This window comes from Haliotis rufescens, unplaced genomic scaffold, assembly GCF_023055435.1.
Source record: "Haliotis rufescens isolate VD_foot unplaced genomic scaffold, xgHalRufe1.0.p SCAF_9, whole genome shotgun sequence".
NCBI classification, from domain to species: Eukaryota; Metazoa; Mollusca; class Gastropoda; order Lepetellida; family Haliotidae; genus Haliotis; species Haliotis rufescens.
Window position 1 is genome coordinate 171,944 of NW_025964383.1, and position 25,926 is coordinate 197,869.

At 40.4% G+C, this 25,926-nt stretch overlaps 1 protein-coding gene across 1 annotated transcript; it reads right to left on the reverse strand.

Annotated features, from left to right (window-relative positions):
• Positions 1-5,991: 5,991 nt before the first annotated feature.
• On the reverse strand, positions 5,992-7,893 carry LOC124152640 (mid1-interacting protein 1-like). Its single transcript, XM_046525636.2, has one exon. It carries the CDS (start codon positions 7,766-7,768, stop codon positions 7,283-7,285), a length of 486 nt encoding a protein of 161 aa, XP_046381592.1. The 5' UTR covers positions 7,769-7,893; the 3' UTR covers positions 5,992-7,282.
• Positions 7,894-25,926: the final 18,033 nt, after the last annotated feature.

Genomic DNA, 25,926 nt, shown 5'->3' on the forward strand with positions numbered 1-25,926 from the left:
TTGCCGGAATATTGCTAAAAGCGGCGTAAAACCATACTCACTCACTCAAATACCAGACAAACCAGTGCTTGAAATCATGATCAACGTTCTACGCTATAGGGGCACGATGACAAAGCCAAGCCAAAGAGCTTGACCACCCGATCCTCTTTATGGCCTTTCGCAAAGAAAATGGGAGGATAAACTTCTCCGGGATGCCCTCGGGGTAGTTGCTCTGGATTATCTATTGATAAATAACAGACATCTAGCTCGGGGGAAGGGAGTTGTTGGTCAGTCTGGAGTAAACAACTTGATGTATGATGACCACACAAAGAGCTGACTCGGCAGTAAATTAAACACTTATCTTGTCTGTACGGCAATACATAACATACAGTTTATTGTTAACTGCTGAGTGGTATACGGCTTCTGCTCCCGGCTATCTGATATATTACCCATCGTAAAAACCCGGGTATACACGCTGTAGCTTGTGCGTTAATCACGAACATAGGAAAACACACACACATACTCATACTCACACACACACACATACTCAAAACAAACCTCAAAACGAATACTTGTTTCTCGCTTATCCCACTAATTATTATTCTGAACATCATTTAACATAATGATACATGCCAATCCTTGTGATTTCACTGAACGACGATATACATATATTGTATCTTCAATATTCCGCGATTCCCCCATACGTCACACTTTGTCAATACTTATTTACATATTAATTATTTATTATTCAAGCATTATGATACATACCACCATACCAACCTTGTGTTGCAATAAATAAATAGGACGAAATGATAATATCCTATTGTCAATGAAGACATTGCTTAAGGACGATGCTAATTGGCACAATGGGCTATGGTAGATACGATGGTCATTGTTTAAGAGCATATTACTGCCTCAGGCAATGATGCTCTAAGACTTTTGATGTTTGCAATGATAATGATAAGGAAGATGTAAGGTGAGGTAAAATGGGGTTTAAAGTCGCGTTCAAGATAATTACACATATATACCGACGTGCACGTGTGTGTCTGTGTGTGTGTGTGTGGGGGGGGGGGGGGGGGGGGGGGAGTGCTTGTAATAGTGCGGACTGATCCTGAATTAAAGTGCTAGTCCATTGAGATACCATGCCGCAGTTTAACATGGATACCCCACTCAGACACAGAATACTAACTCCGAGCCGTCTAGTCCTTGTTTTAGCCCCATAATGCCGACCGACAGACAGGGTAACATCAAGTACCATCTTTTAGTATGACACGGCCGGCCGCTCTCCGGGAGGACGCTCTACCACTAGACCACTAGATTAGTAAAGGGATTAGAATGTTTGCATTGAAGGGTTTTGTCCGTTATAATGTCCATACAACTAGATGTCAAACTGTCACGCCAATATCATCGAGTGAGTGAGTTGGGTTTAACGCCGCTTTAAACAGTTTTCCAGATATATTACAGCTTGTCAGCTTAATGTGGGAGGAAAGCCCGAAGTGATGCAGGTCTTAGACGTTTACCACTTCGGTAAAACCCACGAGAACGGGTATGGTGCTGACAAACCTAGAAATATAATCGGGGCGAACCGGGATTCGAACCCACAATCATAGGTTTGCTACTTTGGTGAGACCGACGAGCACGGGTTGTGAGTGAGCTGACACTGACACTGACGAGGTGAGTCTTGGATTACAATCTACGATCAGCGGATCTCGGCACGACTAAGGGACACAACTCGAATTGCGGTGCCCTACAAACAGGTGACCAGCCATAAGGTTATATCTATTGTATTCAACAGCATGGACCAACCAAATTCAGTGAAACAAACCAGAACCATCCAATGAACTGGCGTCTTACTGATTAAACTGGGAAACAGTTATGTGTTACTTTTAGTAGTAGTCTATTAATGCTGTTGTCGGTTAGTAAGTCTATCAAGAAGTTATTAAGGGTGGTCACACTCGCTGACTTGGTTGATGCATGTCATCGTATCCCAATTGCGTGGATCGATGCTCATGATATTAATCACAGGATTGTCTGGCCCAGACTCGATTATTTACAGACCGCCGTCATATAGCGGGAGTATTGCTGAGTGCGGCGTTAAACAAAAAACAACCAAACTTGGTCACTAACTGAGGCAGAGCAGCGACTTAGCATTCGTTTACAATACACGAGAATATTTCAGTGTACCTTCAAACAAAGACCCGTTTGAATTCATTTGCAGAATAGGTCCAGATTCCTTGTTTGTCGTTTATTTTGACTGAGCATCGGGTGGTTACAATGTGTCACTTCGCTGATTGTTGTTCATGCTGTCAACCACTGTTTTTTATGACCCAGACTCGATTATTTACATGCCGCCGTGATGTAGGTGAAATATTGCTGACTGCATTGTAGATCGACATTCACTCACTAACTCACTTTTCACAACGCGGCCCAGTTGTCTAAGGCGCGGCAAATCGCTGTGCAGAGTTGTATCCCTTGGACTCGCCAGAAAACTATGATTATAGGTTCGAATCCCGATTAGCCCCGATTGTTTCAAGATTTGTCAGCACCATACCCGTGGTAAACGTAAGACCTGCGTCACGTCCGCCTTTTCTCCCACACCATGCTGTCACGCCCTGATATAACTGTAATACTGTTGAATGCGGCGTTAAACCCAACTCGCTCACTTATTATATTTAACGTATGGATGGTCAAGCAACGAGATGATGTAACATTGCTCGTTAAAGATAGCGTTTAAGAATGTTATTGGCCAGAGAGTGACAGTGAATGAATGCTGTTTTACCCCGCTGTCAGATATATCACAGAGGTCATGCATGTCAGCGACCCAAATTACGTGTATCGATGCTCATGATATTAATCACTGGACTGTCTGGTCCAGACTCGATTATTTACAGACCCCCGTCATATAGCTGAAACTAGACAGACTAGACGATGAAAGCATCGTACGAGTTTACTATAACAATGTGGTATCAGCAACGCAAAGTTCAAACGCAAATTCAGGAAATATATTTCCTTCCGCCTCCTTTGTGCGAGTGACCTTACTTCAGCCTGCTAGCTTACTACAGTCGACAACATCTCAACACCGATGACTCCGTGAGCGCACCATCACATCGCTCTGTCGTAATCACGGCGGTGTGGGCGGCGAGTGCCTTCTCCACGTGTTAAGGAATATTCTCGGTAGTGCTAACATAGTTTGTCCTGTACGCCAATGAGTAACCTGTTTTCGTTGTAGACATTCATCAGGTTATCAGCTGAATCATTGTGTACACGTGTACTTAGAGAATTTGAATGACCTGATATAATAACTATTTTTTTATGATAATTATTATTTTGGATGGTAATTATCATTAATTATTTTGATTTAGATACTTTATTATATCTAAAGATGTAAGTAAATGTATTTTAATTAGTAAACGTGTCTCTCCAGATTGTGTGCGTGTGTGTGTGCGTGTGTGTGCGTGCGTGCGTGTGCGTGCGTGTGTGTGCGTGTGTGTGCGTGTGTGTGTGTGCGTGCGTGTGTGTGTGTGTGCGTGTGTGTGTGTGCGTGCGTGCGTGTGTGTGTGTGTGTGTGTGCGTGTGCGTGTGCATGTGTGTTGGGGGTGGGGGGCACAGAGAGTGACCATCTATACTTGGCTAACACAAAGTCACTGAAATAAATTGTCTACCATACTTCTATAAAGGAAACCTAAAGTTTTCATCAACCCTCGGTCTCATAAAACGGCACCCGTTGGGATGAAGGAATAATCCTCAGCAGCCCATGGTGGTCGTAAGGGGTGACTGAAGGGATGGGTTGGCCATACTCAGTGACTTGGTTTATTGCGTGTCATCTGATCCCGATGGCGTGTTGATAATATCCATTGCTGAGGGCAACGTTAAAGAACAAAAACACACGCGGAGTTAAAAGGATGAGAACATCTCTCAGGAACAAGGTGACGATGGAATGAATGTGATTGTGTGTATAAAATATGCTCTCGTGTCTGGAATATTGCTAAGAGCGGCGTAAAACCATACTCACTCACTCTCTGTATGAGAGACAATCTCAATACCAGGGGAATAATCACACTTGGCCCTAACATTACGGTATGTCACTGTAACAGGTAATTGGTAATTAGTCACTTGACTCACACGACGATAAGTATGTGTGAGTCTCGGTCTACCCCACGAATACATTACTATCAACATAGCACTGTAGTCAAACACAATACTAGTGTATGCAGTGTGTTTGTCACTCCGTCACTGTATACAAAACGTGTCTGATGAAACAAATACCAAATTACTTTCAAGGTTAATTCTTTGTCATTAAAACTTGAAATAAATATGTCCCAGCAGCGAAAGATTACCAGAGATGAAAACGTAAATGTAGAACTGTCAAGACAGTTTGGGTTCTATAATCCCCAGGGAGCGGAGAATGCGATGTGTACATTCATCCACAGTACATGCACACACTATGAACAAGCGTTCTGTGGAATTATCGATGTACAACTGTAATATTATTGATAATTAAACACACGTAGTCAACATTACCCAAAATGATTTATCTCTACGAGTAGGCAGTGTTTGTAGCCTAGATACGAGACATGGCTCTTGTTGCGGCGTGTACACGACAATCCAATATGGGTCCAACCCGATCGCTTTCAAAGCAGGTATGACTCGACTGTGTGCTGAATTCACATGTAGTCGTGGCTGTGTACATAAACACATAAGAGGACCACAAAACGTCATTGGCAATCTCATATTGTGTATGAGGTGGATTGAACCTTGCTCGTTGCCATTGGCAACGATGACGGGACGTCCTCGCCATGTCGCACCCAATTGCCCGCTGTTACGGGTGTGCGTCACTGTGTGGCACGTTCATCTGCAGTAGCGAAGCGCCTTGCTCTTACGTTGGTTTACTGTGATTTGGAACACCATGACGTCAAGAATCTATTGTAAATATTTCCAGATAACATGCATATTTCAGACTGAAGACGTCACTTTGAACTTTGTACAGGGTATTTTGTTTCATATTGATCGAACGGTTGAAGTTTCTTTCTTTTTTTAAAATATCGATCTGTTGGTGCGGATAGTTGCTCGTGCTATCAACTTTGAGTAATCGAGTCTGGACCAGACAATGCTGTGATCGATACTTTGAGCAACGCCCCACTCGGTCAGGGTACACATCGGTACACTGATACACAATCAACCAAGTCACCGAGCCTGACCACCCGATCCATTTGGTCGCCTCTTATGACAAGCACAGATTGCTGGGAACCTCTTCTGTCGTGATATAATCAAGATATAGCTGTAGTATTGACAGTCGAATCAAACATTTGCTCGCTGACTCAGATTAATACAGGTCAGAAGTAGGGCTAGGACGAGTCCAAACTTACTACCCGGGTACCCGACCCTACCCACTGTAGGTCTCAAGAGTTGGGAACACAATGTCTAATTGGGAATAGTTTAACTGTAGCCCTGGCAAAAACTGTTTAGATACATGTATGAAACCAGAGACCATATAATAGATACATGGTCTCTTATGAAACGATCAAATCATGCGTACACTGAAGTTGACTGAAACTTTATCTTTACTCAAACATAAACAAGTAAAAAGGAATGTGTGCATCAACAGAAAGAAATGCGAACATTAGGGCCTTGTAGTGTAACCACTTAGCTATAGCGAGGTTTGGTCATTAAACAATATATCATGTGACTAACCACGGGTCCGGGTAGTACTGTGGGTACCCGGGTCCTACTCAGGATCCCACCCAACCCGAGTACCCGAGTTACCCGTCCCAGCCCTTGTCACAAGTGTTCACACCCCATGATGAAATCTACGACTGTCACGTGTTAATACCACATGATACAAACACCACTGTCACAATTGTTCACACCCCATGATGACATTTGTCCCGAGTTCATACCTCCTGGATATCTAAGTACAATCAATAACGGACGTTTGAACGCCATGTGATACAAGTCCACGGCTTTTCAGCGTTGTTCTTGTCATGCACTTTCAGGTGGAACAAACGATGTTAATTTCGTTCAAAATATTTATTTACAAATGGAATTAATGAGAGTTGCGGCTCCACGTCACCGGGATTGCACAAGCCTGAGATGCAGAGTACATCCAGTTGGGCGCTGGTCAAACTGACCACTCTGACACCCCCTGGTTCATAAATTACTGACTATGTACATGGTCGACGTTACACGTGTTCAGTGAACGGTTCGGTATGGTTGATTCAAACAATGACTGGTCGGGTGAGCGAGTTCCGCTGTTCACTGTCACGGACAAAACATGTGACGATATTTATGGAGAACGATCTACAACATAGCATGACGATAACCAGTTCAGTGTGATTGATAGTCATGACCATCGCAATGGTTTTAACCCGAGTTGAAAACAAGATTTTTAAATACAAATCACAGTTCATAAATAGCTGCGTAAAGTTATTCTGAACAAAAAGGCGTGTTACCATGGTAACGATTTTAACTGGAACCGGCATGTACATCGTCAATATAAACAGATGTTTCAACTATAAAGTGATCCAGGAAAGTTAAAACTGTCAACCATAAATTTGAATCAACCATGCCAGCTGTTGAGCACATTCAAGACAGAAAACAGTTAGGGCCGCCCTATACAGACGTGCGGCGAAATTGTTCTAAATGTTTGTTCTCAATAAACTTTCTGTCCGGGATCGAGTCCATCTAGAACAGTTCTGTCTCAGTCACCACTGACACAATCTTCAACTTCAAAACTCCATGACGAAATCTTCTAGAAAATATTTCCATTTCACCAGATCACACAAACGTAGGCATTTATCATATACGTTAAAAATAATATTCATATAAGTTCAAAATATTCATAAACAGTTCCAAAACAATTCACTAACAAAATAGAAAGCTGCATCGAATAAAAATGTACATAACCATATAGAAGAGTGTTTTAGGCATTCTGTTAATATGACACCAAGTCATTTGAATTAGTTCTGCTTTCGTCAACTCCACAGGAAGTGATGATTTGTGTGGCTATCCAGTCCTACAACTGGTTCTTGACCTAAAACTATTTCGAGATGTCATGTCGTGTTTCTGCGGCGTGCAGATTGTTGTTTTCACGAGTTATCAATGTCGTCGCATAGCACCTCGCCGGCCCACAAGACACACACTGGGGTGGTGTCTGTCCATTCATCGACACTGTTTTGCGTTGCTTCACCTAGCGACGTCTCACTTCGCCAGCTGCGTTCGATCGCCTGGCTTCTGCACACCGCCGCTCGAACTCATTATGATAATGTTCTGCAGACTCCAAACACACACATACTTTTCCCCAACCTCACAGTGCAAACGATGAAACTGACGAGGTTTGTGTGACATCGTTTTCATACCTGCTGGACAAATATTTTGCAGTTTCTGTCAAATGATGCAACAAATCGAACAGACCTTTCAAATGATGTCGAAAAGCAGCTGCCGTTTTCCTTGAATTGCCATTATCGTCCGATTCGCTTTCTTCTTGCATTGCCTCCTCGCTAGCACCCACTTGAGGCCCAACAATTATCTCTTGCTTTATCGCGTTCAGCATTGAGTAGAAGCTGTACAAGTCCGAGCCAGCGGGTATCGTTGGTAAAACTGCTCGGTTGTTATTTTCCACCGTTATTTCGGGTCTAGCCGAGACTTCCATGTCTCGAAGCCGGCATGGTATCATCACTGTGTCGTCCATTGCATTTACAGCTTGCACAAATCGATTGAGTGCCGCCAGCAACGACTGTTGGTTACTGTCACTGGAATGGTAAACAGTGTTCTCACGTCTGTCGTTTTCCATTTCGAATGTTTTCTCTCAAACGAACACTGACGAATGCTGGCGACGAGTCCTCTGATCACACTTTTATAAAGTCCGTCTGTCTCTCTGCCTCATACACTCTCAAGGTTGCCGGTATCAACTGTAAATTGATTATAGCAATACTTTGTTCCGGGTACGTCTATTGCGGCATTATGGAGGGGTGGAAGGATGTACTAATATTTTTCAAATCAATAGATATAGATTTAAAACAGCCTTAAAATAATAAGATCAAAGACTAATGTATTACTGCACATTCAAATATATTTAATCTTGCTGTGTGATTTGTATACAATTTTATATTAAAAAATGTCCATCTAGTCACCCCCCGCAGAAAATAATGGACTAGTCGCAACAACAGCTGAGAGGTTAGGTCAAAATACGGCGCGCTGATTGGCTATCGGTGATCATGTTCTCCTGGAGTGATTCAGTGGAGAAGGGCGAGGTTGAACTCACTCAGTAAAGCGGAATTCCACATGCTCGTTAGGCAAGAACGAGAAGTAACTCGCGCAGAAAGCCGCTGATGAAATCGCCCGTGTACGCCGGTGTGTCGGTCCCCGGATAGCTGCCGTAACGATTGAAGCGTTACATGCACGCCTGTCACGGAAACTGACGACTTGTCACGAGTGGTGCGACATTCTTCGTAGGGGATAATCTGTCATGAATTGGACAATGATTACCTGTATTCAGAATGTTCAAAAGTAGAGACCCATATTCGAAAAGCATTAATAAAATCCCTCCTTAAGCTTGCATTGGATTGTGCTTTAATTAATAAACTTATAATGATATGAATGAGTATATAATGGCTTATTCATAAGCTGTGATAAGATTAAAATAGCTTACATTAATGATTCGGTCCATGTAACATCATGCGTCAACAATGTAACGTCATGCACCAACAATGTAACACCATGCGTCAACAATGTAACGTCATGCGCCAAAAATGTAACATCATGCGTCAACAATGTAACGTCATGCACCAACAATGTAACGTCATGCGTCAACAATGTAACGTCATGCACCAACAATGTAACGTCATGCGTCAACAATGTAATATCATGCGTCAACGATGTAACGTCATGCGTCAACAATGTAAAGTCATGCACCAACAATATAACGTCATGCGTCAACAATGTAACACCATGCGTCAACAATGTAACGTCATGCGTCAACAATGTAACGTAATGCACCAACAATGTAACGTAATGCACCAACAATGTAACGTCATGCACCAACAATGTAACGTCATGCGTCAACAATGTAACATCATGCGTCAACAATGTAACATCATGCGTCAACAATGTAACGTCATGCACCAACAATGTAACGTCGTTTGTCAACAATGTAACATCATGCGTCAACAATGTAACATCATGTCTCAACAATGTAACATCAACAATGTAATTCAGGCATTCAGGCGACAAGATTGCGTTTAGCTGTTTTGCATACTCTTATATTCGTTTTTTATTATAATTGTTCTATTCATTATAGAAGGCTGTCCGTGTATTTGTCGGAGTTTCCCATTTTCCTGTATTTTCATTTCGACTTGAAATGATAAAAGGTTTTCGTTTCTCAACAGACCCCGCCGCTTCAGAAAGTTATGCCCCAAGAATTTAAAAAATATTAACAACATTGTACACTCACAAAAGCCCAGGTAAGCTTGATCATTCTTCAGCTATGTTTATTAAAAAAATCGTTTCCGAAGCAAATTAACTCGATCTACGTCATAAAATAATTTAAAGACTCGAACCTATGTTTAAAACTTAAAAATGTCACACAATTAGTGAAACACATTTTTGTTGGTATATTTATTTTTACTTCGCGAGCCCACTCTCATGCTGGTTGAGGTTGGAGATGAGAAACACAAAAAACTATGGATGGCCGAATCAGAGTTTGTTCTTGCGTGTCATGTACGGTTAACAAAATATTTTAAATTCTTTTCGACATGAACTGCTCACACATTTGACATGACGTGATATAGCCTGACACATGCGATCGTAACACGTGGTGAAAGACCGGATCATTACTTGAAGGTGACAGATCAGGATGTAGTAAACTATCGTGTACTTATTGATTAGAGTGTACATGTGTGTTCTGTTGTACATGTGTGTTCTGTTGTACATGTGTGTTCTGTTGTACATGTGTGTTCTGGTGTACATGTGTGTTCTGTTGTACATGTGTGTTCTGTTGTACATGTGTGTTCTGGTGTACATGTGTGTTCTGTTGTACATGTGTGTTCTGTTGTACATGTGTGTTCTGGTGTACATGTGTGTTCTGTTGTACATGTGTGTTCTGTTGTACATGTGTGTTCTGTTGTACATGTGTGTTCTGTTGGATATGTGTGTTCTGTTGTACATGTGTGTTCTGTTGTATATGTGTGTTCTGTTGTACATGTGTATTCTGGTGTACATGTGTGTTCTGCTGTATATATGTGTGTTCTATTGTACATGTGTCCTCTTGTGTATATGTGTATGCTGGTGTACATGTGTGTTCTGGTGTATATGTGTGTTCTGCTGTATATATGTGTGTTCTGTTGTACATGTGTATTCTGGTGTATATGTGTGTTCTGGTGTACATGTGTGTTCTGGTGTATATGTGTCCTCTTGTGTATATGAGTGTTCTGTTATATATGTGTTCTGTTGTACATGTGTGTTCTGTTGTACATGTGTGTTCTGGTGTACATGTGTGTTCTGGTGTATATGTGTGTTCTGTTGTACATGTGTGTTCTGGTGTATATGTGTGTTCTGCTGTATATGTGTGTTCTGGTGTACATGTGTGTTCTGGTGTATATGTGTGTTCTGGTGTATATGTGTGTTCTGGTGTACATGTGTGTTCTGGTGTACATGTGTGTTCTGGTGTACATGTGTGTTCTGGTGTATATGTGTGTTCTGTTGTACATGTGTGTTCTGGTGTACATGTGTGTTCTGGTGTATATGTGTGTTCTGGTGTATATATGTGTGTTCTGTTGTACATGTGTATTCTGGTGTATATGTGTGTTCTGGTGTACATGTGTGTTCTGGTGTATATGTGTCCTCTTGTGTATATGAGTGTTCTGTTATATATGTGTTCTGTTGTATATGTGTGTTCTGTTGTACATGTGTGTTCTGGTGTACATGTGTGTTCTGGTGTATATGTGTGTTCTGTTGTACATGTGTGTTCTGGTGTATATGTGTGTTGTGTTATGCATGTGTCCTCTGATGTAAATGTGTATTCTGTTGTACATGTGTCCTCTGGTGTATATGTGTGTTCTGGTGTACATGTGCCCTCTGGTGTAAATGTGTATTCTGGTGTAAATGTATCCTCTGGTGTATATGTGTCCTCTGGTGTATATATGTGTTCTGTTGTACATGTGCCCTCTGGTGTATATGTGTGTCTGTTGTACATGTGTCCTCTGGTGTATATATGTGTTCTGGTGTACATGTGCCCTCTGGTGTATATGTGTGTCTGTTGTACATGTGCCCTCTGGTGTAAATATGTATTCTGGTGTACATGTATCCTCTGGTGTATATGTGTCCTCTGGTGTATATATGTGTTCTGTTGTACATGTGTCCTCTGGTGTATATATGTGTTCTGTTGTACATGTGCCCTCTGGTGTAAATGTGTGTTCTGTTGTACATGTGTCCTGTTGTGTATATGTGTGTTCTGTTGTACATGTGTCCTCTGGTGTATAAGTGTCCTCTGGTGTATATGTGTGTTCTGGTGTATATGTGTGTTGTGTTATACATGTGTCCTCTGGTGTATATGTGTGTTCTGGTGTATATGTTTGTTCTGGTGTATATGTCCTCTGTTGTATATGTGTCCTCTGGTGTATATGTGTGTTCTGGTGTATATGTGTGTTCTGGTGTATATGTGTGTTCTGGTGTATATGTGTGTTGGGTTATACATGTGTCCTCTGGTGTATATGTGTGTTCTGGTGTATATGTGTATTCTGGTGTACATGTGTGTTCTGGTGTATATGTGTGTTCTGGTGTATATGTGTGTTCTGGTGTACATGTGTGTTCTGGTGTATATGTGTCCTCTGGTGTATATGTGTGTTCTGGTGTATATGTGTGTTCTGGTGTACATGTGTGTTCTGGTGTATATGTGTGTTCTGGTGTACATGTGTGTTCTGGTGTACATGTGTGTTCTGGTGTATATGTGTGTTCTGGTGTATATGTTTGTTGTGGTGTACATGTGTCCTCTGGTGTATAAGTGTCCTCTGGTGTATATGTGTATTCTGGTGTACATGTGTGTTCTGGTGTACATGTGTGTTCTGGTGTACATGTGTGTTCTGGTGTATATGTGTCCTCTGGTGTATATGTGTGTTCTGGTGTATATGTGTATTCTGGTGTACATGTGTGTTCTGGTGTACATGTGTGTTCTGGTGTATATGTGTCCTCTGGTGTACATGTGTGTTCTGGTGTATATGTTTGTTCTGGTGTATATGTGTGTTCTGGTGTATATGTGTGTTCTGGTGTATATGTGTGTTCTGGTGTACATGTGTGTTCTGGTGTACATGTGTGTTCTGGTGTATATGTGTGTTCTGGTGTATATGTGTGTTGTGTTGTACATGTGTCCTCTGGTGTATATGTTTGTTGTGGTGTACATGTGTCCTCTGGTGTATAAGTGTCCTCTGGTGTATATGTGTGTTCTGGTGTATATGTGAGTTGTGGTGTTCATGTATCCTCTGGTGTATATGTGTGTTCTGGTGTATATGTGTGTTGTGGTGTACATGTGTCCTCTGGTGTATAAGTGTCCTCTGGTGTATATGTGTGTTCTCGTGTTTATGTTGGTTCTGTTGCACATACGCCTTCTGTTGTACATGTGTCCTCTGTGGTATATGTGTGTTCTGTTGTACATGTGTCCTCTGGGGTATATGTGTGTTCTGTTGTACATGTGTCCTCTGGGGTATATGTGTGTTCTGTTGTACATGTGTCCTCTGGGGTATATGTGTGTTCTGTTGTACATGTGTCCTCTGGGGTATATGTGTGTTCTGTTGTACATGTGTCCTCTGGGGTATATGTGTGTTCTAATGTTCATGTGTCCTCTGGTTTACAGGTGTCCTCTGGTGTATATGCGTGTTCTGTTGTACATGTGTCCTCTTGTGTATATGCCTGTTCTGTTGTACATGTGTATGCTCTCTCTCTCTCTCTCTCTCTCTCTCTCTCTCTCTCTCTCTCTCTTTCTCTCTCTCTCTCTTTCGCACTTTCTTTCTCTCTCTCTCTCTCTCTCTCTCTTGTTGTGTTGCGAGTGAATGAGGAATTACACAACATGTGACGAGCCGTCTTGTAAACTGCATAATGCTTATAACCCTATATATCTGCGTTTAATACAACAAATATGTCGTTGAACTATGGATTCAAGACCAGGATAGTGTTCACAGTCAGACCACAAAATTCCAGGCTTTGCAAAGCCAAGATAATTATAGATTTTCAATGATATCGAGACAACCCTTGGCTTTGGTTTGAGGAGATACATAGATACGACTGATCTACCCGTACGTCACCCGGTAAGATCCGGCGTAGAATAGGTCTCCAGCAACCCATGCTTGCTTAAAAGGCGACTAACAGGATCGGGTTGATGCTTGTCATCATATCCCAATTACGTGGACCGATGCTCAAGATGTCAATTCCTAGATTGTCTAGTTCAGATTCGATTATTACAGACCGCCGTCATATAGCTGGAATATTGCTGAGTGTGGCGTTAAACAACAAACCACAAAAACAAGAACCTCTACGTCAAAGATAAATATGATAAATTAATAAATAGATAAATATGTTACGACATGCCAGGGACATGGCAAGTCACTGACTTTTGAAAACAATAATTTGTTCTCGAAAATTCTCAGAAAATAATTCTCTCAGGCTTTTATTACGCATATAAAAACTTGTCCTGATGCGCAAAAAACATCGTTTTGTTGAAACAGTTTGTTCGGCTCAGCCTTCCAGAGAAAACAATTGTATGTCTTGAAGCAGTGACTGGAAAACTATTTTCCTACTCTTTCCAACTCTAACAGGTTGGTAAAGAATATGTATACCATGTTTATATAGAATGCACAGTTGTTAACAACTTTTGAGAGGATTAAAACAATTCTTAAGTAATGTACAAGGATATATTGCTCAATTTCCTAGCTAACAAATTATTTTGGGAGGGCTCAATAACAACTTCTTCAATGAAATTGTAATAGCAACAAAGTGATACAGGGTAGAAAAGGATCTAAGCCTTGCTTTACCAAACTGACAAAAATGAAGATATTGATAATGTCACAAGAAGCAATTAAATGTATCGCTTTTGAAACATGAAACGGGGAAGTCTTTTTGTAATAACAAGTCCCCTTAAGTAACCCCGTGTACTTTATATCTTCATATTTATTTAATCTATTATAACAAATTTGCCCTTTGTGGTATTATACCATTGCTATCACATTCAACAAATATTCATGTATATGATATAACATCCTGCCTGGTTGTGCGTTTCCAGGAACACTTTTCATTTATCACTTTGCTATGTCATACTGGATTATAGATACAAACTAAAATGCACTTCTGTGGGTAATAAACAAATCACCAAGACCACGTTTACCCCACACAGTCAAACTTGGAAGACCGAATTTATGAGGAGTTTTACAAGAGTTAATAGAGAACTTTCTTGTTCATAAATCAACTGTTGAGAACAAGTAGAGTTTTATGTTGCTTGAGTTGAAGGACAATACAAAGCCCTTCTTGCGTCCTGTCAACAACCAGATCAACGACCTGTTAAGTACAGTAGAACACCGCTGTGTCCAGCTCGAAGGGACATGAAAAGGTTCGACCTACCCGAATTCGACACAATGTCATGCCCAAATAGTTTTCCAACGTCATGACACCAAACGAATGACAGCGTAAGCAAATAGAAGAAAATAGTTGTTGAGTTGACATTTTGTTATTAATTAGAGGAATATAAGAAAAGTTAATTTGTAGTATTACATTAAAGGAAATACATTTTTGGTTCATATATGTTGAAGTCGTTTTATCAGGGACATTTTGTGGTTGCATTTTCATTTGGGACAACAACAAAACTATGTGTGAGACATAAGAACATTCGACACATCCGATTCGACTTATTAGAGGTCAAATAAAGGTATGGAAAAAGGTATTAAATGGGGCAGGCCTATCATTTGCAGGTAACCGAGAAATCGGAACATCCGAGCTACTAGCTGTTATCCGGAGTTAATGCAGAACATGCGGGTTATGTCTCGCTAAACTCCCAAAACATGTCGATTCCTAAGAGGCGACGAACGGGAGCGGGTGGTCACTTGGTTGATGCATGCCATTGCATCCCAATAGAGCGAATCGATGCTCATGATATCAATCACCGGACTGTATGGTCCCCCACTCGTCCCCTATTCTACCATTCACCCGTTGGTTGGTTTGTTTTTTAACGCCGCACATTCCAGCTATATGACGGCGGAATATAGCTGGAATATTGCTGAGTGCGGCGTTAAACAACAAACGAAAGAAACGTGTGTTTTAATTCTATCTAACAGTGGCCACTCTCCAAGAGGCTACGTATTGTGTTTATTTCAATGTGATTGACATGAACCAATGAAACATGAACATGTCAATTAAGTCCTATGAAATTAATATGCACCATAACGTTGACTGAATAGGACTCGAAAACAACACAACGCCTACGTGAGCCATTTCACACAAATATGTCCATTAATATGTTTTATTAAATTGCTGACAAGGCACAATATGTTATGAACAATCAAAACGTTCAATTACAGACAGCATACTGTTAATTAATACACATGTACTTAACCTGGTGAAGGAAACAATTATATATACAGAAATTAATTTGATAATAAATTGTATATGGAAGTATACAGCTGTAGAAGCAATGAACATACACTCACAAAAAAGAGAAACGCACAGGTAGTATGTAGTTCATTGAACCTGACTCCACAAAAACTCCGGTATGTAAATTGGATACATGTTATTGGAAAACGTTGGTGGCCTGATATTCGACAAACGGTGCGTCAAAACGCAGCCATTGTCGATTTGCAATGTCTTAAACGGCATCGTTGTCACACTTGTTAAAAGATGTCATTGAGGAAAACAGTAGAGCAAAATGCACGTGCAAGTTATGGCATTCGTAACTCGTGGCCGTGGCTATAAAAAAGCAAGCATAAGCCAATAATTAGTCATTCATTTGTCAACATTTTTAAAGTTCGAAAAAGCCGAGACGCAGCGATCCCGATCGGAACATTCCCATAGGACGTATCCAAAGAGGGAAATCGCTGTCTTCTGTTGCACGCCACTTCAACGTCCACCACAGCCTAATTTGCCGCCTTTGTGACCGATACACACAGATCAATTCCGTTCAGACCGTCCGAGAACCAGCCGACAAAGAGTTACCACCCTTGCACAGGATAGCTGCATTCGACTGTTCAACCTACGTCATCGCAATGCCACAGCTACGGAGACTGCAGGAAGCATCCCTGATTTGAGGAGGATATAGGACCAGACTGTCAGGAACCATCTTTGCGAGGCAGGAATCCGACCAAGAAGACCAGTTATCTTCCGTGTTTTGCAACAGATCCATCGCCATCGACGCTTGCGTTGGTGCCATAACTTACAGCCTTGGAATTTGAGAACTGGAGACGAGTGTGGTTTAGCGGTGAATCACGATTTCTTCTTCACCGGCGAGATTAAAGACAACGTGTTAATCGTCGTCGAAATGAGCGTTTTGCCTCTCATTGTGACCGTGAATCCGGTGGCGGTAGTGTCATGGTGTGCTGGCCCATATCCTACGTCACGAGATCTGACTTGGTTGTGGTTAAGGGTAATGTGACAGCAAATCGCTACATGATTCAAATTCATCAACCTCACTTTCTTCCAATCATTGACCGCCAGAGGGAGCTGTTTCAACAGGACAACCCACCGCACACAGCTTGTGTCACGGTAGACTTCCTTCATAATACCAACAGCAAAGACTTGCCCTGGCCGTTGAGATCTCAACCCGCTACATCGCTACATGATTCAAATTCTTCAACCTCACTTTCTTCCAATCATTGACCGCCAGAGGGAGCTGTTTCAACAGGACAACGCACCGCACACAGCTTGTGTCACGGTAGACTTCCTTCATAATACCAACAGCAACGACTTGCCCTGGCCGTTGAGATCTCAACCCAATCTAACACCTCTGGGATAAATTCGATCGACGTGTACGTTAACGTCAGAACACGCCGCAGACACTCACACAACTGGCCAACGCGTTACAAGCAGAATGGCGCAGAATTCCGCAGGACAGAATACGTACACTTATCCAGTAAGTGCCAAGGAGATTTGGAGCCGCGATTACTGCCTAGGCGGTCATACGAGATATTGAGTTAAGCGCTACCTTGTGGCCTTATGTGACATGACAATGAAGAGTTTTCAATGCCTTTGTACAACGACAACATGTGACTATAGAGCTCCAAAAGTTCATATTTGTATCTATGAGATTAAATGTCCTAAAAATCTACCTGTGCGTTTCTTTTTTGAAGAGTGTATATTCATTCGATAAAATAAATGACATATACTGTTCCTAAATCACTACTGAATTTAACAATTAAAGTACTTTTAAAAAGTAATGAAAACATTCACATTGAGGGTTTCACACTTACAAGTGAGTGAGTTGGATTCTAACCCACTTTTAGCAATATTCCCGCTTTTCCATCAGAAATGGGCTTCACATATTGTACCCATGTGGACAATCGGACCGAGGCCTTCGGCGTGACAAGCGCACGTTGTATTATCTACACTACCGCCCCACACTTATTACAAGAACTATATCAAAGTAGGTCTCCAGGATGTATGTCTAAAGAACTGACTAAAATGGGGATCGGGTGCGTGTCATCGTGACCCAGTGACGTGGATCGTTGCGTGCCATATTGCTCCAGTGACGTGGATCAAAGACGCATCAAATATGTAACAACAAAGACACATCAAACATGTAATAACAAAAATATATCAAACATGTAACAATAAAAACACATTACATACACAATAACAAAGACACAATAAACATGTAACAACAAAGACACATCAAACATGTAACAACAAAGACACACATCAAACATGTTACAACAAAGACACATCAAACATGTAACAACAAAGACACATCAAACATGTAACAACAAAGACACATACAACATGTAACAACAAAGACACATCAAACTAGAAGAAGAAAGACACATCAAACAAGAAGAAGAAAGACACATCAAACATGTAACAACAAAGACACATCAAACATGTAACAACAAAGACACATCAAACTTGTAACAACAAAGACACATCAAACATGTAACAACAAAGACACATACAACATGTAACAACAAAGACACATCAAACTAGAAGAAGAAAGACACATCAAACATGTAACAACAAAGACACATCAAACATGTAACAACAAAGACACATCAAACTAGAAGAAGAAAGACACATCAAACATGTAACAACAAAGACACATCAAACATGTAACAACAAAGACACATCAAACTTGTAACAACAAAGACACATCAAACATGTAACAACAAAGACACATACAACATGTAACAACAAAGACACATCAAACTAGAAGAAGAAAGACACATCAAACATGTAACAACAAAGACACATCAAACATGTTACAACAAAGACACATCAAACATGTAACAACAAAGACACATCAAACATGTTACAACAAAGACACGTCAAACTAGAAGAACAAAGACACATCAAACATGTAACAACAAAGACACATCAAACATGTAACAACAAAGACACATCAAACATGTAACAACAAAGACACAGCAAATATGTAACAACAAAGACACATACAACATGTAACAGCAAAGACACATCAAAGATGTAACAACAAAGACACGTCAAACTAGAAGAACAAAGACAAATCAAACATGTAACAACAAAGACACATCAAACATGTAACAACAAAGACACATCAAACATGTAACAACAAAGACACATCAAACATGTAACAACAAAGACACATCAAACATGTAACAACAAAGACACATACAACATGTAACAACAAAGACACATCAAACATGTTACAACAAAGACACGTCAAACTAGAAGAACAAAGACACATCAAACTTGTAACAACAAAGACACATCAAACATGTAACAACAAAGAGACATCTAACATGTTACAACAAAGACACATCAAACATGTAACAACAAAGACACATCAAACATGTAACAACAAAGACACATCAAACATGTAACAACAAAGACACATAAAAAATGCAATAAGTCCCTATTCGAGTTTTTCCTGTATAAAACTAGAAGATGATTATGACATTTTTATATGTTTGTTATATTCCGGGACTCTCCTGTGCTCGTTTTGAGACATTTACATCCCACTGATTCCATGCACTCGGCCCCATCATATCACGCATTCAACTGACATTGTAATTTGTGTGCGCCGCCGCACAGTCATCATCCCCTTATACAGCCAGGAGACCAGTCTAGCAACACATACGATTCACCATGCCCCGGTCACGCTGCGACTGCACAACTGCGAATGTGCCTTGATACCAGTTTAGTTCACTTGTCCTGGAACTGTGTCACGCAGCTGCAGAAGGTCTTGTTATTGTTGATGTGTCGTGATGTAAATTTCCCCTTCTTATCAGCCGAAAGGCATACCCAATTGACCACTGTTGACGATGCTTCAGTGCGTGAAGTGTTGGCTTTCAGTGCTTAAAGTCCAATCCACATGTGAGTGTGATGATGACAAACGGCATTCTTCGTGTATACAGAAGGAAGAAATTGCGTTTTTAGCTTTAACCACTAGGCTACCTCACGGCCTCAGTTTGCATAGAAGGAAGGAATGCATTATTAGTTTGTATAGAAGGACGGAAGGCATTCTCAGCTTGTATAGAAGGAAGGAAGGCATTCTTAGTTTGTATAGAAGGAAGGATGGCATTCTTAGTTTGTATAAAGGGACGGAAGGCATTCTTAGGTTGTATAGAAGGAAGGAAGGCATTCTTAGTTTATATAAAAGGACGGACAGCATTCTCAGTTTGTATAGAAGGAAGGAAAGCATTCTTAGTTTGTATAGAAGGAAGGAAAGCATTCTTAGTTTGTATAGAAGGACGGACAGCATTCTCAGTTTGTATAGAAGGAAGGAAAGCATTCTTAGTTTGTATAGAAGGAAGGAAGGCATTCTTAGTTTGTATAGAAGGACGGAAAGCATTCTCAGTTTGTAAAGAAGGAAGGAAAGCATTCTCAGTTTGTATAGAAGGAAGGATGTCATTCTTAGTTTGTATAGAAGGAAGGAAGGCATTCTCAGTTTGTATAGAAGGAAGGATGGCATTCTTAGTTTGTATAGAAGGAAGGATGGCATTCTTAGTTTGTATAGAAGGACGGAAGGCATTCTTAGTTTGTATAGAAGGACGGAAAGCATTCTCAGTTTGTATAGAAGGAAGGATGTCATTCTTAGTTTGTATAGAAGGAAGGATGGCATTCTTAGTTTGTATAGAAGGAAGGACTGCATTCTTAGTTTGTATAGAAGGAAGGAAGGCATTCTTAGTTTGTATAGAAGGAAGGATGTCATTCTCAGTTTGTATAGAAGGAAGGATGGCATTCTTAGTTTGTATAGAAGGAAGGATGTCATTCTCAGTTTGTATAGAAGGAAGGAAGAAATCCTTAGTTTGTATAGAAGGAAGGATGTCATTCTTAGTTTGTATAGAAGGAAGGAAAGCATTCTTAGTTTGTATAGAAGGAAGGAAGGCATTCTTAGTTTGTATAGAAGGAAGGAAGGCATTCTTAGTTTGTATAGAAGGAAGGAAGGCATTATTAGTTTGTATAGAAGCGAGCAAGGCATTCTTAGTTTGTATAGAAGGGAGCAAGGCATTCCTAGTTTGAATAGAAGGAAGGAAGGCATTCTTAGTTTGTATAGAAGGGAGCAAGGCATTCTTAGTTTGTATAGAAGGGAGCAAGGCATTCCTAGTTTGAATAGAAGGAAGGAAGGCATTCTTAGTTTGTATAGAAGGAAGGAAGGCATTCTTAGTTTGTATAGAAGGGAGCAAGGCATTCTTAGTTTGTATAGAAGGGAGCAAGGCATTCTTAGTTTGTATAGAAGGAAGGAAGGCATTCTTAGTTTGTATAGAAGGAACGAAGGCATTATTAGTTTGTATAGAAGCGAGCAAGGCATTCTTAGTTTGTATAGAAGGGAGCAAGGCATTCTTAGTTTGAATAGAAGGAAGGAAGGCATTCTTAGTTTGTATAGAAGGAAGGAATGCATTCCTTGTTTGTATAGAAGGAAGGAAGGCATTATTAGTTTGTATAGAAGGGAGCAAGGCATTCCTAGTTTGAATAGAAGGAAGGAAGGCATTCTTAGTTTGCATAGAAGGAAGGAATGCATTCTTAGTTTGTATAGAAGGACGGAAGGCACTGCATAGAAGGAAGACATCCTTAGTTTGTATAGAAGGAAGGAAAGCATTCTTAGTTTGTATAGAAGGAAGGATGGCATTCTTAGTTTGTATAGAAGGGAGGAAGGCATTATTAGTTTGTATAGAAGGGAGCAAGGCATTCCTAGTTTGAAAGGAAGGCACTGCATAGAAGGAAGAAATTCTTAGTTTGTATAGAAGGAAGGATGTCATTCTTAGTTTGTATAGAAGGAAGGAAAGCATTCTTAGTTTGTATAGAAGGAAGGAAGGCATTATTAGTTTGTATAGAAGGGAGCAAGGCATTCCTAGTTTGAATAGAAGGAAGGAAGGCATTCTTAGTTTGCATAGAAGGAAGGAATGCATTCCTTGTTTGTAGAGAAAGAAGGAAGGCATTATTAGTTTGTGTTTGTATTGAAGGAAAGGTCGAAGGCCTACTGGGTTTGTATAGGAGTAAGTGACACCACTTCAAAATATCGTGTTTTTCATCACTTGCATTTTTTAAATGGGTAGATAGGATCAATTCTGGTTATTTTTTTTAAATTTCTAACCTAAACTGGCAAGTGTGCTCGATTATCCGCCGAAAACAGTCGATGTACAGTGGTATAGAACATGTTTATTTGGGCTTTATTACAAAGTTAATCTGGGAAGTCATTTCTTGACGTCATCAAAGAATGCACCACAATGGAATGGAATAAACTATGTTTACTCAGCAACGATACAATATGAAGTCAAAACAACAAGACACCGTTCTGGAGGTGTGTAATACCTGCTGATAGGAGAACAAACGCAAGGTTTTGTATTGTCTGTCTGTATTTTGTATTGTCTATACGCACAAAATACACACACACACACACACACACACACACACACACACTCACATATATATATATATATATATATATATATATATATATATATATATATATATATATATATATATATCTATATATATATATGTTACAGGAAACAAGTATAATCAGTGATTAAGTCTAATGACTGAAAATTTCAGTGATTATGTCTAATAACTGATTCACTCGGTGGTTATGTCTAATTACTGAAATCTTCAGTAATTAGACATAATCACTGAAATGAACCAAGGGATTTTATACTTGTTTACTGAAAGCATATTCCTGCCTTGTTTTCATAATGTGTGCTAGTTTTGAAATGAGATTAGCTATCAAAGTAAATACAACCTCCTGTAAGCAGATACCTTACACAAAAATCAAAGAAATAAACAGTTCAATCTTTTATTTCATAAAATGGTATGACGTGAATGGTATGACATGAATGGTATGACATGAATGGTATGACAAAGATGAGAGACTTGAATGACATCTAGAATTACATTGCATCTTGGCCTTAAAACATTTTCCTCATACATCTTGTACAGTGCATCTCTGAAAGTATCGTGAGGCTCCATGAGTCAAAGTGTGAGGTATCTGCTTACTTACTTACTTACTTTATATATAATACATTGAATCCTGGCACGCTCAAGGGACGCAACTCTAGTGAGCAGAGTGGGGCCCCTAAGGCCACCCGCGCCCCCTCGCTGTCTGTGTGACCTTAACGCTGATTTATCAATCATCACGCACGTGTAAATTCGTGCATAGGGTATTTGTCTACATATTTCTGTTGAATTGCTGGCACCAGGATGCTGGAAGCAGGTGAGCGTCGGTTATGTGATCTTTGTGCGTTGTTTCTATCACCTCACCTTGGCAACCACAGGACACTTAACCCGTCCTCGTACACAGATTAGTGGGTAAAGAAAGGGCATGTCGAGTTTTGATAAACGATTCAGTGGCCACTGATTATGGCGTGAGGACATCGTGGACAGTGACTATTATGCAGACATTGATGGAAAAGTTATTAGTTGTTGTCTCTTTTCTATGTTTTATTTTTGCTACAAATGATACGTTATTTTGATTTGGTTGTTGGTTGGTTTGTTGTTTTACGCCGCACTCAGCAATATTCCAGCTATGTGACGGCGGGCTCTAAATAATCGACTATGGACCAGACAGTCAAGTGATTAATATCATGAGCATCGATCAACGTAATTGGGATTGATGATTGGCATCAACCAAGTCAGCGAGCCTGACCACCCGATCCCGTGAGTCGCCTCTTACGAAAAGCATAGTCGCCTTTCACGGCAAGCATGGGTTGCTGAAGACCCATTCTACCCCCGGATCTTCACGGGTCTCGTTATTTTGAAGTACCGATAGGTTGATTTCTACCGATACTACTACTACTACTACTACTACTACTACTATTACTACTACTATTACTACTACTACTACTACTACTACTAACGGGATCGGGTGGTCAGGCTCGCTGATTCAGTTGATGCATTAAATAACAAACAAACAAAGAAAAACTACTTCCATTACCACCACTACTACTACCACGACTACTGTGATCGCGTGACCCATTGTTGCTCATGATATCAATCACTGAGTTGTCTGGTACAGACACGATTATTTACAAGACGTCGTCCTACAACTTAAATATTGCTGAATGTGGCGCTAAACAACAAACAGACCACGAGCAAAGACAACCGGCTGTGTAGGTCCATGCAGAAACCTACAGCTGATAGCACACCACACAGCTATCACGACATCCGTTGCAAGCAAGGCACGCTCTGACATCAATCGGTTTTCTATGAGTGTCATTATCGCTATAAGGGAAGGGACAAACAGTCATTATTTTTACAATTTAGTATCATATTATACATTAGGAAATCTGTTTTTACAACGAAACCAATGTTATCGGAATATTTCCATGGCAATATTTCCTAACTACACGACAGTCACGTTTAACACAAAGGAAGAACTACTTCACTGCTCACCATAAATCATTAAAGGATATCTAATACCCAAAATGTGTTTTATGAAAGCGCAATGTGATGTCGGTTCATTTAAAGCTTTGTAAAATAAATCAATACTACATTGACGAGCAAAAGAATTTTTTTTGCGAACAAGTTTTAAACATTTTGCTTGGCCAGCTCGCTATCCTGACATGTCGCCAAATGAAAACGTCTGGAACACCCTTCACAGTCACATCAGAGCACGACCCAACTCTACCTCAAACAGATGTAGTCACCGAATATGGTTCGACGTCGCTGTTAGCAATATTTCAGCAATATCACGGCGGGGGACACCCGAAATGGGCTTCACACAAAGTACCCATGTATTTTCCCTGTCAGTGAAACTTTGTCTTTTCGTGCCAGGTCTGATATATAGTTTGGTGTAGTTTCTTTTGCTCGTACGTGTACATTTAATGCGGTTGTCGTAGATTTAAAGTACCAACGTCTTTTCTGTTAGTACAGTAGATACACAGGGGCGGTCGGGTAGCCTGGTGGTTAAAGCCTTCGCTCGTCACGCCGAAGACCCGGGTTCGAATCCCGACATGGGTACAATGTGTGAAGCCCATTTCTGGTGTCCCCCGACATGATATACCATACTCACTCACTCACTCACCAAAACTATGAATACACAATGCCACTTAGATAGAAAGTAGTTTGTATAGAAGAAATAAACGCAGTCTTAGTTTGTATAGAAAAGAGAGAGAGAGAGAGAGAGAGAGAGAGAGAGAGAGAGAGAGAGAGAGAGAGAGAGAGAGAGAGAGATATTTTCATTTCACTTCATTTCTTTGTCCGAACTAGAAGTATCTTAAATATCTTTCTGTGTTCAAATCTGACAAATGATAACATATTTCTGTAATTTTAGACACATTTCTTTCGAGGTACTGTTGAGTGTGATGAAACATTTACTGGCTCAGTTTTTTCCGGATTCGTGATTTTCGACTTTCGTCAACACCTGACTATTCACTAAGTGAGGTAGATGAACGTTTCAGTCAATCCATCCAAATCAAGGCGGTCGGTAAATAATCGAGTCTTATACCGCGTTCACATGCGCCTCTATACATATGCGTGTATATGTGCATACGTGTGTAGAAATACATACATGAGTATACTTGTCATATGAACGCGTTTACTCGTGTGTATATTTACACCATGAGCAAATTTGCATCATGTCTGGAGCAGGTGCAAATATAAATGTAAATTTGCACTGTGTGTACATGTTGCGATGTGAACGTTTATGTCAACGTAAGAGGATGATCTAATTAATATATGTTCTTTTCCAACACTAAACAAACTGTCAACAGTTGCCAAAGTTTGTGCGTATAAACATTGTTGAGCGGACGGTGTTTTCTTTTGGTTTCAAGGAGTCAAAACTTTGTGTACGAATTAAATCAAACACGTGTTGCTTCAGGCGAAAATGTTTGGTGAAGTAACTCTCTTCTCATTCAACTTTGATTGGAAAACAACCTGTTTTGTTGTGAAAGTCGTGAACAGACTAACGTATGTGTGTGCCTTACACAATTTACATACTTTATTTACACACCAACGATGCTTTTCGTCTGAACGCATTGTAAATTTACATATACGCACGTATGTATAATTCCACGTGTAAAATTACTTACGTTAGTAAATGTTGTGCATGTGAACGGGGTATCAGTCATGCAAACCAGTCGTTGATAACATGAGCACCGATTGACGCAATTGGGATAAGAAGGCACTGAATCACTCTGACCTCACCTCGTAAACACTCGATCCTCGTTTATCAGCATTCACAACATACCCACTGTGGTTGTATACTTAGCGGTAAAGATTGCAAGTAAAAGAAATACTGGTATATAAATTTAGATAACAAATAATATTGCTGACAACAGCGGTCTTTACACATCAACA